At 39.3% G+C, this 14,073-nt stretch overlaps 1 protein-coding gene across 1 annotated transcript; it reads left to right on the top strand.

Moving 5' to 3' along the window:
* Positions 1–1,486: 1,486 nt before the first annotated feature.
* Positions 1,487–13,957, top strand: marchf4b (membrane associated ring-CH-type finger 4b). The gene is made up of 5 exons (XM_030125773.1): positions 1,487–1,953; positions 2,339–3,072; positions 10,051–10,206; positions 10,803–10,995; positions 13,370–13,957. Exons 2-5 carry the CDS (start codon positions 2,581–2,583, stop codon positions 13,789–13,791), a joined length of 1,263 nt encoding a protein of 420 aa, XP_029981633.1. The 5' UTR covers positions 1,487–1,953; positions 2,339–2,580; the 3' UTR covers positions 13,792–13,957.
* The last annotated feature ends 116 nt before the right edge of the window (positions 13,958–14,073 follow it).

The following is a 14,073-nucleotide window of genomic DNA, read 5'->3' as shown; positions in this document are numbered from 1 at the left end:
GCAAATAACTTCCACAAGTACTGTATTTAAGTAGAGATGTTCTACAGCCTCAATGTACTTTACTAGACTGTCTCCATTTTTTGCAACTTTATAATTCTGCTCCCCTAGATCTCAGGGCCACATACTGTACTTATTTTTCCACTACATTTGGATGACAGCTTTAGGTACTCTACAGATTACATGTTTTCATCCCCTTTGTTTCCACTGAATTGTGTTTTTATTTCCAATATATTTTTAAAGGCAACTAAAGAAAATAAAGTGGTTGTTTTGAGAGCCCAAAATTATCATATAGCTTTTAAAACACTGGCAAGACTAACTTTACTACATAGTGAGTACTTTTCATCAGTATTTCACTTATTAGCTGATTATACATATTTTTCTTAAGGTTTTGAATGCAGAACTTTTACTAGTATTGGAGTACTATCTCATTTTACTTTTACTTAAGTATCAGATCTAAATACTTCTTCCACCTCTAGATATCTGGTCTGATAACACTGTATTTTACTAAGATTTTTACACTGGCCATATTGTTTATTAAATAAGATAATAGTGTAGATACGTTAAAATGCTGAATACATTTCATGGATCAATAACGATTGTCTAAACCAAAGATATGTTTTACAGTATATTTGTTATGTTATATTAAAGTCAAAGTAGGGTTGGGCAATTAAACAATAATCATGACAATCACAGTACAGTTCTATATCCCCATAGTCAGCAATATAGAAAAAATATATATTTAGTTACAATGTGCATACAATGTAAATGTACATATATCAGTACCTTAAATAATGCATATTTATCTAGACAAATTAACAAAACTTCACTTGAAGAAATCATGATGTGACAATATATCAACATTTTTATCATGATACAAATAAAAATTATTAGACCACCGTTGTTTTGTTCAATTTATTGTTCTTTTTAATGCCTGGTACAACTAAAGGTACATTTGTTTAGACAAATATAATGATAACAACAAAAAATAGCTCATAAGAGTTTAATTTCAGAGCTGATATCTTGCAATTTTCCATGGTTTTCTTCATAATAGTCAAAATCACTTAAGTTTTTACATCAATAGCTATGGCATTGCACTGACAAAACAATGCTTTTAGACATCCCATGTTTTCTTTTCTGTCTGTTTTAGTCACATGATACACACAGGAGTTAGTACTTGATTGCATAACCGTTGTTTTTGATTGCTTTTGATGGTCTAATAATTTTTTTCGCGACTGTATATACAGTATTACACATATTTTAATCGTTATGCAGTCAACTTATAAAGCATCAGGACTAGATAAAACTAAAGCTCAATTACTTTTTTTTTTTTTTAATGGTCACCTGCTTTCTGTGGTGGCACACCCATGATAAATTATACTATTTTAGGCTACTAATAGAGTAGGTGTTTGATTGTTTTTCTTTGTGTGGACTATATAAATTGTTTAATTGTTGATAAGTAGCTGATAGTCTTCTGATTTTTCTTATACTTTGCATGGCAACAAGCAGTAACATCCTATTGTCAACACTGACTTCCTGTGCCTTTTCAATATGGGATCATTATGTGTGTATGAGTCCAAACATTTGCAGTGTGATGTATTGTGTTTCAGTTGTAGTATTGAGTTGGCTGCTTGCATCACTGTGCGGTGGTGACGTGCGGCGTCTGGGAGCTGTCCCAGGAATCATGGTGCTGAAGCTGCAGCACCGATTCAGCAGCCAATGATCACAGGAGAAACCGGGGCTACGGACGCGTTCACCTAGAGCAGGACAGTCCGACAATCGCGTTGGATTTTAACGCTCGGATTTAAACCCTTTGGCTCGTCCCTCGGTCATGGAAATTCGATAAATCGGGATGTAAGCTTCACACAGACTTGCCAAGCGACCTGCAGTCTGGCTGGGGATCCATGAAAAAATCCTCAAACTGTGAGTCGTATAGAAATCGGTGTAGCTCGCCAGGTAAGGCAGATTTCGCCTCCTAACATGGCACGGCGTCGATTGACTTGATTCGCTTTAAAAAATCCTTTCAAGACATCGACATATACTGCGAGCTCTGTTGACTTGAACGTAAAACGTGGCTTTCGTTGTTGTTATTGTTGGGATAATTCAATTTTTAAGATTGAACCCTGGCATTTGGTTTAGTATTCCAAGAGGCGGATTTTATTTTTGTTCTTTACACTCGCCGTGAATCTGAAGGGAGAAGCCTGTCTAGATAGTTTATGTTGAACAGACCAGGCAGACTATTCAGGCGGTGAAATGACAGTGGACACTGAGTGAGCGGCCCGTAGCCTTATTACTTGAATGCATATTCCTATCAATCTAACATTTGACTTTCCTCTTTTAGCTGTTCCATTTCTTGAACTTAATGGCTTCAGACACTTGTTTGCATCAATGGGATTTATTTGCCTTTTGGATTTGCGTCCTTTTTGGAACACAATAAAAGACACTGAATCTGAATTGACGGATATCAACAAATAAAACTTAAAAAAACAAAATCCCATCAAGCACCGGAACGCTCCTGCTCCTGCCCCTGCGACATCTCACGACATATGAAGTGTTTGCTTATGACGGGGTCACGTACAGTACATGCTGTTTTCTTCCTGCACCTTTTCATGGTGCTGTGAGTTTCTGGCCGGAGACAGGCTGATGCTGCGCAGCCAGGGCATGCTGAAGAGCCGCTGTTGCGTCTTGCTCGGTGACCTGAGGGTGCTCCTGCTCGGGCCACCGGCACCGCCGACACCGCTGCCTCCGCTGACCCCCATGAGCAGCCAAGCTACCGAGAGCCATGAGACAGGCGTCACCGTCCCCGACAACAACAATACGTTAACTCGGAGCCACCAGCACGCAGGGGACCGGGTTGTTCCACCTGCAGCGGGAGCCACCGGGTCACCGGGCGGAGAGCGGTCAGTGGCGGGCTGGGTGGATGCTGCAGAGCTGTCGGCGGCCCTGCGCGGCTGCAGCAGCTCCTCTGATGACTGCTCTAAGGGCAAACTGGAGGAGAGGTTCTCCCTTACCAGCTACACGGAAAGTGGCTTCAGGACGCCTGTGTGCAGGATCTGCTTCCAGGGACCAGAACATGTAAGTCAAAGAAACATCCAATCCATCCCAGACGTGCAGGAACTTTCCAGGAGCCATTCCATTAATAATCATCCTTACACATTTTGTCTGTTAACAGTTGTATCTAAAATGAATCCTTCCACCTCATTCTGATTAGCTTCAACTCCTGATAGAATTCCACAAACCCCCTTGTCCTAACGGCAGGATGATTCACAGGTCAAGCTTCTTTTCCTGTGAGAAATCCCACTCCCAGTGTCTTGGAGAGCTCTCAGTGTAAGGATCCCTCTGCATCCAGCACTCATCACTTTGAATGGCTTGAAAAGACAGCTGTAGCTAGCAGTGGGAGGATAATGAAAGACCTTGTCCCCATGGTTGACAAGTGTGGAGGATACACAGAGATGCAGTAACGACTCATTATAGCCAGACACTGTGAATTCATCTCCGAACATTACATGCATGGGAAAAAAAATCAAATAATCCCTCTCCTTCCACTGATCTCACACACCACCTGGAAACGGTAAAAAGTGTGTAGAACAGAAGGGAAGAGCCTTCAAGTTAATCACACTGTGTGCCTCCGCCTTTGGGGCCATATTGATGATAATGTCACACTACATCAATCAGGAGAGGAAAAATCTGAAAGAAGATGGCCAAGGTAGGCTGCAATAAATAATATTAAATTACAGCACAGAAGCAGACTGTTAGCAATTTGCAGAGACATTAGTTACACTGTTTGACAGAGCCTTTGAGAGCTCATTGGCGAATATGACACACCTCACCAATTGGTAATGGAGATGAAGAGGAATGGGTAAAAGTAAAGCAGGATAACTGAGGTGTAGAACATAACTTTGAGATTGGTTTCCTTTACTCAAGCATAGATTTACTGTATCATTTAATGGTCGTTGCTCTGTGTATAGCCTATAATCTATGTTTCATCAACTAATTACTCCAGGAGCAATTTTGTACATCATTCCACCTCTGAGCCCAGACTTCTTAATTATTACTGACATGGGGTCTAGTTATGAAGCAGGAAGACAAGGTCTCATCATTGTTTTTTTGTAAACTTTACAGATAGTCAGCACACACTGCAGTGCATACAAATTATGGTCTTTGAATTCTGCAGTATTTCCCATGGCCTCCTCCAACTCATCAATGCTTTCATGAGACATCGCAGCAAGTCAATAGCACTTGATTTTATGCCTTCTTATCATTATGCAAGTTCTTATCAATCTCCAGCCTTCCTTTCCCTGTTGTCTCCTCTGTTGGTTTGGGTGAAGTCCAGATATGGATCTGCTGAGGTGTAAATGGGTGCAAGGAGAATGCAGCTCCAGTTGAAAAGAGAGATGAGTGGACTGTGTGTGTCACTGTGTGATACAGGCAGTGGGGACATTAGTTATCCTCTGTTCTCCTTTAGCCTCCAGGATGTCACATTGACCAAGGGAGGCAGTATCTGATCTGACAATTCACCTCCAAAACACTTCCATTCCCAAGACTACGATATTCAAGACAGAGTACAGAATGAACCAGGAGGCAAGGCTCTCCTAAGGAATCCAACTTCAGATGGGTCTTTAATGTTTGACAGAGGCAATCATTGAAAAATGATTATACTCTGATTTAATATCACACCCTAAAATGCAATAAACAGTCACCCAGTGCTCATATGTAAGTGTTATTGGTTCCTATAATCATTCACCCTGTACTTAATGGACACGCAATCCTTTTTATGTGACTCTAATGTAAGTGTAAGGAATAAAATAGTAAAATGTGATCGTAAAGTTCAGGGAACTCTAATATGAAGCCAGGAGCTGGCCAGAAGTTACAGCTGGATTCTCTATGTGTTGCAATTCCTCTACTGCAAAACACTGTAAACATAAAGGGAACACTTTAATCTAAAGTTACTTTGGATAACACTGTACCAAGATAACTGCACAGATTAAAAACATGAATGTGTTTTGTCTCTCATTTTGTTTGGGTTGAAGAGCTGCAGGCAAATCTGAGACTTTTTGATCTGCATTAAAGTCAGGCTGTGGAGAGAAGCAATGACTACAACAAACAGCAACTTGTATGGTTATTTCAGTCAGACACAAAAATGTAATTATGAACATTTTGGCTAGTATCAGATACACATCAAGTTACATAAATTCATGCCTTTTACCCCAACAGCTCAGTTTTTTTAATCTGCTTTTTCTTCTACAGCTAACTGGAGCCATATATCAGTATTAGGTCAGCTGTAGAAAACACTGTGGCCTGCTCTCTGCAAGGGGCATTTTTGTACTTTCACAGTTGAGCAATTTCTCTGATATATCGTGTGATTGTGGAGTTTGTCAGGAGGTAGTTGTGGCAGGGTACAAATTATTTTAATATTCAAAAAACATTTTAAAAAGCTATTAAGTATTCCCATGTGAGAGCGATAGTTTCCTAGAGTTTCATGCACTATTATATTAAAGTGCCCTTTGGGGCTGATGCGTCTACTGTCCTGTCTTCACTTTGGCTGCATGTTGAGAATGTGTGAGTCCCCGCTGCTGAAGAAAAAATGTTGGCTTTCCTTCCTAAATCATAACACAGATAATGCACTTGCACACTGTGTTTGTCCAAGGCACAATGAGAAGCCTTGAGGGGTCAAGTTAACATCATTCTTTCTATATGGCTCCACAGTACTGAGGCACTATGTTTCCTGTATTACACTGTGTGATGGCTCATCTAGCTTTTGCTGGGAATGGGATATAAACACGTTATATAAGCATATAAATGTATTTAGCCTCGCAAAAATGTATATAAGGGAGCTATAATGTCATAAAATTAAATACCCCACATTATTATCTTATTTGAGCTTTGTAATTGTCATTAACTGTCATTGTAGGCCAAATTGTCCCTGTAAAATAAGCAGTGGCATATGGTTTACATTGATTATTATAGGTCAGTAAATTGAAAATTTTACGATCTTCAATTTCATTAGTCAATGATTCCACCTCTTTTCCTCTCATTCATTAAATTAACTTGAATTGCACATATGAGGCTGTTTTTCTGATGACTGCAGTATTGTAGAGTTTCATAAAAGAAAAAATGCTTGTGACCCTCACTATCATTGGCCATTGTAAAAATTAGCCTCTGTTCAGTTTCTGTGGAAGCTACTTTATTATAGCAGTTTTCCTTCTCCTTGAGTTAATGGAGTTGACTTGCATTGATTCCAATCCCTGTAAGAAATGTGAATAGCCATTTCTAATTTAGTTTCATGACATTGTGTATACCGGAGTTGATTCAATTCTAAAAGGAGAAAATTAGGTTCAGTGAGGTGTTTTTGAAGGTGTTTAATACAGCACAGAGAATTTGAATGGCAAGAATGACTATCAAAGGCATATTTTAATACAATAGGCTACACTGTTCTGTTGTGTTTTTTTTAATTATCATCACTGTTTGATCAAAAAGGCATTTAGTTATCACTTTATGTATGTGTGGGCTGTAATGCCACGGTTGTTATCAAGCTCTCTTGCTCTCTCTCTTCAGCCTCAGTTGTACTGGAGTGATCTAGGTTTCAGTTCTTGGCTGCGATCAGACCGGTCACAGTGAGTGGTCTGAGTCCCACTGGACGTGACAGAAGTGTTCTGGTGCTCCTGCCAATACACTCCCACCCTGGCCATCTGTAGATGGGCCTTTTCTCCTCCATCTCCCCGCTATCCCTTTCTTTCTCCTCAACCAGGGTGCCTCTCCGTCTGTCAGGAATGTCAGCACAATAATGTCATGGCACAGTAATCTGGAGAGTCACTGAGTTTTGTATTTCTCATTACAATATCTATGCCATGTTCAGAGTTGACAAGGATAGAAGATACTCGCAGAGGGGCAACAATACCTTAGAAATCAAATGCTTTAACTTGGCGAAGAGCTTTCTTTCAGCAGACAGGCTTGGCTAATTTATTTTTTCTTTCATTGCAGACAAGTGCTCAGGCCCCTTAGATGAAGACACATCTATACAAAAAGGCTTTGCTTTGAATTTATTAAAATCATTTTTTAAACTGTAGGCCAGAACCCAAAGAGGCTTCTCATTTCATATGGCAAGACAAGAAATATATTTCAATGAGCTTAAGGCTCTCTGTGAGAGATTATAAAAGTCTCATTTGTTCCTTAGAATGAGTTTATGGCTTCGTGAGAATATGGCTGAGCACACTGCACATGGCTGCTGTCAAAATCTGTGATGGGAGTCTCATGGTTCTTCTGTGGGAGGACTTTTTCCTGAAACCCTGTCAAAACACATGTTGCTAAATCTAAACACAACACTTTAGAATATTAATGTGTTCAGGTGACACTAAAAAACTCCTTCACCTGGATTTCACTACACAAATAGGTAAGAGCTTCCACTGGATAATTACTGCAGTGATTAATGTGTTTCAGCTCCAACAAGTTATTTAACACTAACTGATGCAGTCAGTAGCTTCTCATTTCTAAAACAATCATCCGTTTGCTGGAGAGCATGAATATTAGACAATGCCAGGATTCATTGGACTCATCAGGCTTCTGAAAGAGTGGTTCAGGGAGCATGAGACATCATTTTCACACATGGATTGGTCACTATAGACCTGAACCCTACTGAGGATGCTTAGGATGTGCTAGAGAAGATTTTACACAGCAGCTCAAATCTCCCATCATCAGTACAAGATCTTTGCAAAAAATTAATTCAACTCTGGACAGAAGCAAATGTTGTGACATTGCACAACTAGAAAAGCACAACTAGAGCGCAGACCTCCGCCAAGCGCAAAAATTCCCCACATAATCGGTGATACAAATCCTACATTTATTTTTTTAAATAAAATCCGCCTTCTGGATCAGATCCGGATCAGCCTTTGAAATGTGGTAGAGGACCCCATTGTCAATTCCTGAGTTAAATTTCATGAGTTTTGGTCAATAATTAAGCAAGATATTGGGAAACGAAAATTTTGGCCCCATTTACCAAAATGTTAACGAAAATTTCAAAGTGATCCAGAATCCAGGATTTCTTCCGGATCACCCCCAAAAGTTAATCATTTCTTCCTTATCCCATTTCCAACAAACCCTGAAAATTTAATCAAAATCTGTCCATAACTTTTGAGTTATGTTGCACACTAACGGACAGACAAACAAACAGACAGACAAACAAACCCCGGCAAAAACATAACCTCCTTGGCGGAGGTAAATATTGCTTGTCAAAATGATCCTATAGCTAACAGCAGTACAAAAAATATTATGTGTGGAAGGTTTTTGTGGCCAGGTAGTCTATTTTAGTATACATTAAATATTAAACAAAAAGTGTCAACAATAACTTTTCTAAGCATTTGATATTGTTTAGAATATACTAATTAAAACTATTGAAATGCAGAAGACACACACAATATATAATTTTGACATTTTTCACTCATGAACATCAAGTATTGGCAAAAAGAGATTGGCCAATGTCCAATATTTAAGAATATTGATTTAAATTCAGAGATGCACTCTTACTTTATTCTCTACCGCAGTATTTTACAGCGTTGTAGCTGTTTGCACTTTGACAGAGATTTGAGAGATGAATCCTCCACTGCTCAACAGTACTGGTAATGAGACGTTCCACCAGTCACATACATATTTGGCAAAGCTTTGATTCCAACTCTGAACTGGTGTCTGGCTGCATTATGTCTGTGCAGTGCTGTATGCTTTGTGAGCGTGATTGCATTCTGTCACATGACTGCATGCAAAGCTCTCAGAAAAAATCAATAAGCCAACACAGAACAGCAACAAAAAAATTATATGTATGGTGTAACCGGCAATATAATGCATGTAAAAGGGCTTTCTCCAGGGGTGAGAAGATGAGAAAACTAAAATTGTCAGGCTGTCAGTTTTTGCTTTAGGCACATATTTCCTTTGAATCATAAATTACATACCTCTCCTGCTCTTCAGTCAAGTTTTGGCAATTTCCCTCTTATTGTAGTCAGTGCTGTTTCTTTGCATTTTTTTTAAGCTTTTACTAAAAATGTGACATCCAAACAGGACTCCTTTATCTCAATGCCATATTGAGGTACATCCCACTTTACTTCACATTTGCACAGGTTGTCCACTGAAGTAGATATACAGTGAAAGTAATAATCCTTCATTTAGATAGACTCTATACAGTAGTAGAAAAATGTTTTGAGACACCCTTAAAATTTTCACACAATCGCAAATATTATCAAGAGATATTTGCAGACAAGACATTTTTGTGTTTCAAAAGGTGTTTCTGCATCAGACAGACACAAACAATTGCAAATTCTTATTTTTTTATTTAGTGTTAACAAGAAAAAAACAAGCAGTACCAGGCACAACAAACCCCTTGCATGTATTGTTACGTAGCTTACGTAGCTTATTTTGGCATTGATCCAGCTGATGTCATCATATCTATGCATGTGCTGATGTCAGCATATCAGTTGCCTCTATATATGTGCCAAGTTTGAAGCAAAATGAAACAAAATTAATGTTTTTATAGAAATTTGAAATTGTGCCCATTATAAGTAAATGGAAAAAAAAAAGTTATTTGAAATCCATAAAAAATGTTAACTTTGACCTACTTCCCAAAATGTAATCAGATCTATTCTGGGTCACTGTCAATTTATAAACACAATTTGGTATGAATTCAACCAATGGTTTTGCTGCTAGAGTGTTAACAAACAAAGAAACAAAGAAACACACAAACTGAACCAAAAACAGCACTCCTTGCCTTCCCCCCAGGGGGCGGGGTACTAACAACTAAATTCATGACAGTTTCAATAAGTTATGTCCTGGATATGTTTCATTATCTTGCTGAAACATCCAGTTTTTACCTTGATGGAACAATGCACATGCAGAAGAGAGCATGTGGCTTTGGAGAATGGAACAATACTTGGCAGAGTTCAATGCCTTTAGAGTGATTCTTAATGCAATACATCACAAATGCATGGACTGTCCAAATACTTTTTTCCACCACTGTACATCTCAGTGAGCTGTTTTGTGGTGGTGCTGACTGACACTGCCTCTTTCCTACAGGGGGAGCTCCTGAGCCCATGTCGGTGCAGTGGGTCAGTACGCTGCACCCACCAGCCCTGCCTCATCAAGTGGATCAGTGAGAGAGGGTCCTGGGCCTGTGAGCTTTGCTACTACAAGTATCAGGTCATTGCCATCAGCACCAAGAACCCACTCCAGGTGAGCTGGAGCCATTTAGGACAGGAGGGAAAAAAGCAAAAACCAAAGCAGTGTGTTTGGATTTGTGACTTAAAGGTTCTTGAAATGTGACTCATCCGGTGGTGTTTTAGGAAAGAACCACACAAGACCCTTCTCTTTTATTTACCTGAATGCATTTGTCATTTTAATTCAACATTGGCTTGGGACAAAATACTTGAAATCCCATTTTCATGGCCTCTTTGCTTGCACTCAGTCTGTGGTAAAGACAGACTGCACAGCATCTCTTCTCTTTCCACACTTTGGTGAAATGATATAGGAATTTATAGTTGGACACTGTTATTTTCTGAGGCGGCACTAATGTTTAAGAGTCTACTTTTTGATAATTCAACTCATACCTAGAATCAGTGGTAGCATTCTCTGAATTATAGAGCTTATATTTTACCAATATTGTTCTGAAATCCAATTATGAGCCTGATTAACTTTGAATGCCAATGCTTTAAATGAGATTTTTAACTAATAATTGCACCCACTCATTGTGTCTTCCTCTTTTTGCTACAGTTGTAAGACCAGTACAAAATACTAAGACTGACTAAAGTGTCATCTCTGTCTTCATTTAGTGGCAAGCCATCTCCCTGACAGTGATCGAGAAAGTGCAGATAGCAGCAGCCATCTTGGGATCACTGTTCCTGATGGCCAGTATCTCCTGGCTAGTGTGGTCGTCTTTCAGCCCGTCGGCCCGTTGGCAACGTCAAGACCTCCTTTTTCAAATCTGCTACGGCATGTATGGCTTCATGGATGTAGTCTGCATCGGTAAGGTGCTCAATTTCCATAAGGTTTTACCAAAATTTATCAAATGCTAATACCTATCTGAAAGAATTTGTACATTTCAAGACAGGAATTTAATATGAAGTGTGTCCAGTCAGGTCACGTTGTTCCATGTACATTATGCATTCATATGAGTCTGAGGTGTCCAGTTAAATCAGTGGATCTTATTCTATTGGGACCCTCATTGGAGAAGGAAAAATTCCCAGGTCCCCTTAACTAACAACAACCAACAAAATTAAGAAAGTGGTTCAAGTATAACTTTTACTGAATGAAGCATCAACATTGTAACCATTCTTTTTGCTTTTCTTTGAATAATTTATCGGGCATATTAAAAACAACTTACATTTTTGCTTGAACAACACAAATAAACTCAACCAGGCAGCTCCCTGGGACAACATTTTTCCAAATAAAAATATAAAATGTGCCGTCTTGTTATAATAATAATGATAAAGTCATTTTGTTTAACAGTACACAGTTTTTTTTGGTAACAAAGACGAATGTTTTAACAGTATCAGTCGCTGCAATAAGCCTGTTTTATGTGCACATATTCTCAGAACAATAAAGTGCAAACGGTATAAACAACAAAAACAGAAATGTTGGACATTTTTATTTTCGCCCCAGTAAAATACATTTTCCATGGTCCAAACCTAAACTCTTTGTCTGGTCAAGAGAGAGATCACTTGACAAGCAGTGGATTTGTTTTAGTTTTACATCCCTAAATAAGTTCAGGATGCACTGACACCACAACAGTTAGTTAGTTAGTTAGTTAGTTATAAATAACAACTAAAAACAGGCATGATCTCACAGATCTCACAGGGCCTGCCCCACAGTTTGAGAAACTCTGAGATAAATCAATAATCATAAACCTCCAGCTGTACGTATAACATTCAGAGCTTTATGAATTATTCACACTATTGATTTTGAGCTCAGTCAATCTGTACCACATATTCAACAGTCCAAATTACTATTGTGCTTGTATGTAGTGGCATCACATTATACTACTTTAGGATTTGGATTGATGGGTCTTGTGATCTTTATTATGTTACAGTTTCAGTTATATAGACTGTATTATAATATACCTGGTCAAGGCTTACTTAATAAATTAAACATGATGCAGAATGTTCAAGAGTCTTTGCATCATCTGAATGTATTTTCACTGCATACACAAGTGCTTGTTACTTAAAAGCTGCAGCGCCAAATTCAGGCAAACTCTGAAGACTATTACCCACTATTATAATGTAAGAGGGGAAATAAATCGGAGTGGGACACGTTTTAGGCATTGTCTGAAATTGTGTGGGTGTCCACACTGAAACATGTAACATGAGCTTTAAGCGCGCTGTCGTCCTCTGGAGCCCGGGGGTCTGAAATGTTTTAGATGACGGTGTGATGGCATCTCACATTAGGAAAACTGTGAGTGCCAGTGCAGCCGACAGCAGGATGAGTGGAAGAGGAGATTGACTGTCTCCGCCGTGGTGGCAAGGATTGACTGTGGAGTCATTAACTCTGCACTTTACAGAGATTAACTTGTCACCTGGCAGACATTAAAGAGCAAAGGCTTGACTTTCACTTACCTGCAAACAAAGTTAGAGAGGGAGAGAAAAACTGAAGAAGAGACACAGGATTTTATTGTCAAATTATGCAAGTATAGAGGGTTTATTATTTCCTACCCACTCGTATTCCAGCTGTCACTGTGGTGTTAGTATTTGACACTACAGTTATAGTTTGACACTTTCATATGGGAACATAGTGTTACACCAGAACTACATAAAAAGAACTGTCACAACCCTTGTGTTTGATGTGAATACATTTTGATATACACGTTGATATACTAGCTATAGTGGTGATACTTATACAGAAGTAGATGATCCAGGTTCAGTAGATTAAACTGTATCTTGTATTAGCCTTAACATGACTTTTATTAAAGATTAGAACACAGTTAAAGTTTGGATCCAAGCATTTCTTGTTACAGACTGATTTCATTTTTTTTTGCTGTTCAAACTTCATTGAACATGAATCAATAAGTAATTTTAAACTGTGATAAGATGTTATCGAACAACCCCAGAGTACAAATGAGCCCCCTGTGCTAACCTAAATCTAAAAATGCTGAGTATTGCTGTATCATAAGTTGTACCATGTTTACCATTTTTCCTAAGAAATATAGATGTTATCATCAGGTTATTGTGCTATACCTAAAAGATGAGTTGTTTTGTTGTGTTACTCTTGTGGCTAATATTTTCTGCAGGCTTTCTTAGTATTATCACAGTGAATCTTCTGCTGCAGTGATATATATCATTTTGAGGTGTAATTGAAACTACTGCCAGACAGCGACATTGTTTAATTGATGCTTTGATTTCCACAGCACTAATTGTCCATGAGGGACCTTCTGTGTTTCGCATCTTCCACCGCTGGCAGGCTGTCAACCAGCAATGGAAGGTCCTGAACTATGACAAGTCTATGGACAGCGATGACCTGAAGGACACCAGTGTGGACAGGACTCTGTCTCAGCCCGGACAGGGGTATCAGACTGGGATAGGGGTGTCCACCTCAACTTCCTCACTGATGGTGGTAGCGTCCACAGCCGCCGGTTCTACTTCTACAACGGTAGTCACGGCCTCAGCAGGACTGGAAACACATGTTGACCCCAGCAGCGGCAGCGCGGTACCAGACCAACACTGTCCCTACAACATCCTCCACCTCCTCAGCCACCTGAGGCAGCCGGAGGCTCGCGGCCAACCCAGCAATAGCACACGAGAGCTGGTCATGCGAGTCACTACAGTCTGATAAGTCAGTTGAGGCCTTATCTCATGCGACGGGGGAAGATTTATGAACCAGCGGACATGGTCTTATCTTAACTGCACTGGATTAATACAATGTTCTTGTTTGTTTCAAAATGCATCTCTGATGTCCTTACATGGATTGAATAAAAGTCAAAGTTGTTTGATTTGCAGAGCTGATTGGAAAAAAGTTATTTGTGGGATATGGGGAGTTAAGAATAATAATGAACCTCTGCATGAGTGTTCGTGCTTGATTTTTGGAGGCAATATCTGTTGAAGAGAACCCAAG

Source organism: Sphaeramia orbicularis, chromosome 21 (assembly GCF_902148855.1).
Source record: "Sphaeramia orbicularis chromosome 21, fSphaOr1.1, whole genome shotgun sequence".
Taxonomy (NCBI): domain Eukaryota; kingdom Metazoa; phylum Chordata; class Actinopteri; order Kurtiformes; family Apogonidae; genus Sphaeramia; species Sphaeramia orbicularis.
The sequence above is the reverse complement of the archived record's forward strand: the minus strand, read 5'-3'. Positions and strand labels throughout refer to the sequence as shown.

Coding starts and splice junctions, on each gene's coding strand:
- marchf4b (XM_030125773.1), top strand. CDS start 2,581: ATGCTGTTTTCTTCCTGCACCTTTTCATGGTGCTGTGAGTTTCTGGCC. Junction 10,207..10,802: donor GCACCAAGAACCCACTCCAG/GTGAGCTGGAGC, acceptor GTCTTCATTTAG/TGGCAAGCCATCTCCCTGAC. Junction 10,996..13,369: donor CATGGATGTAGTCTGCATCG/GTAAGGTGCTCA, acceptor TGATTTCCACAG/CACTAATTGTCCATGAGGGA.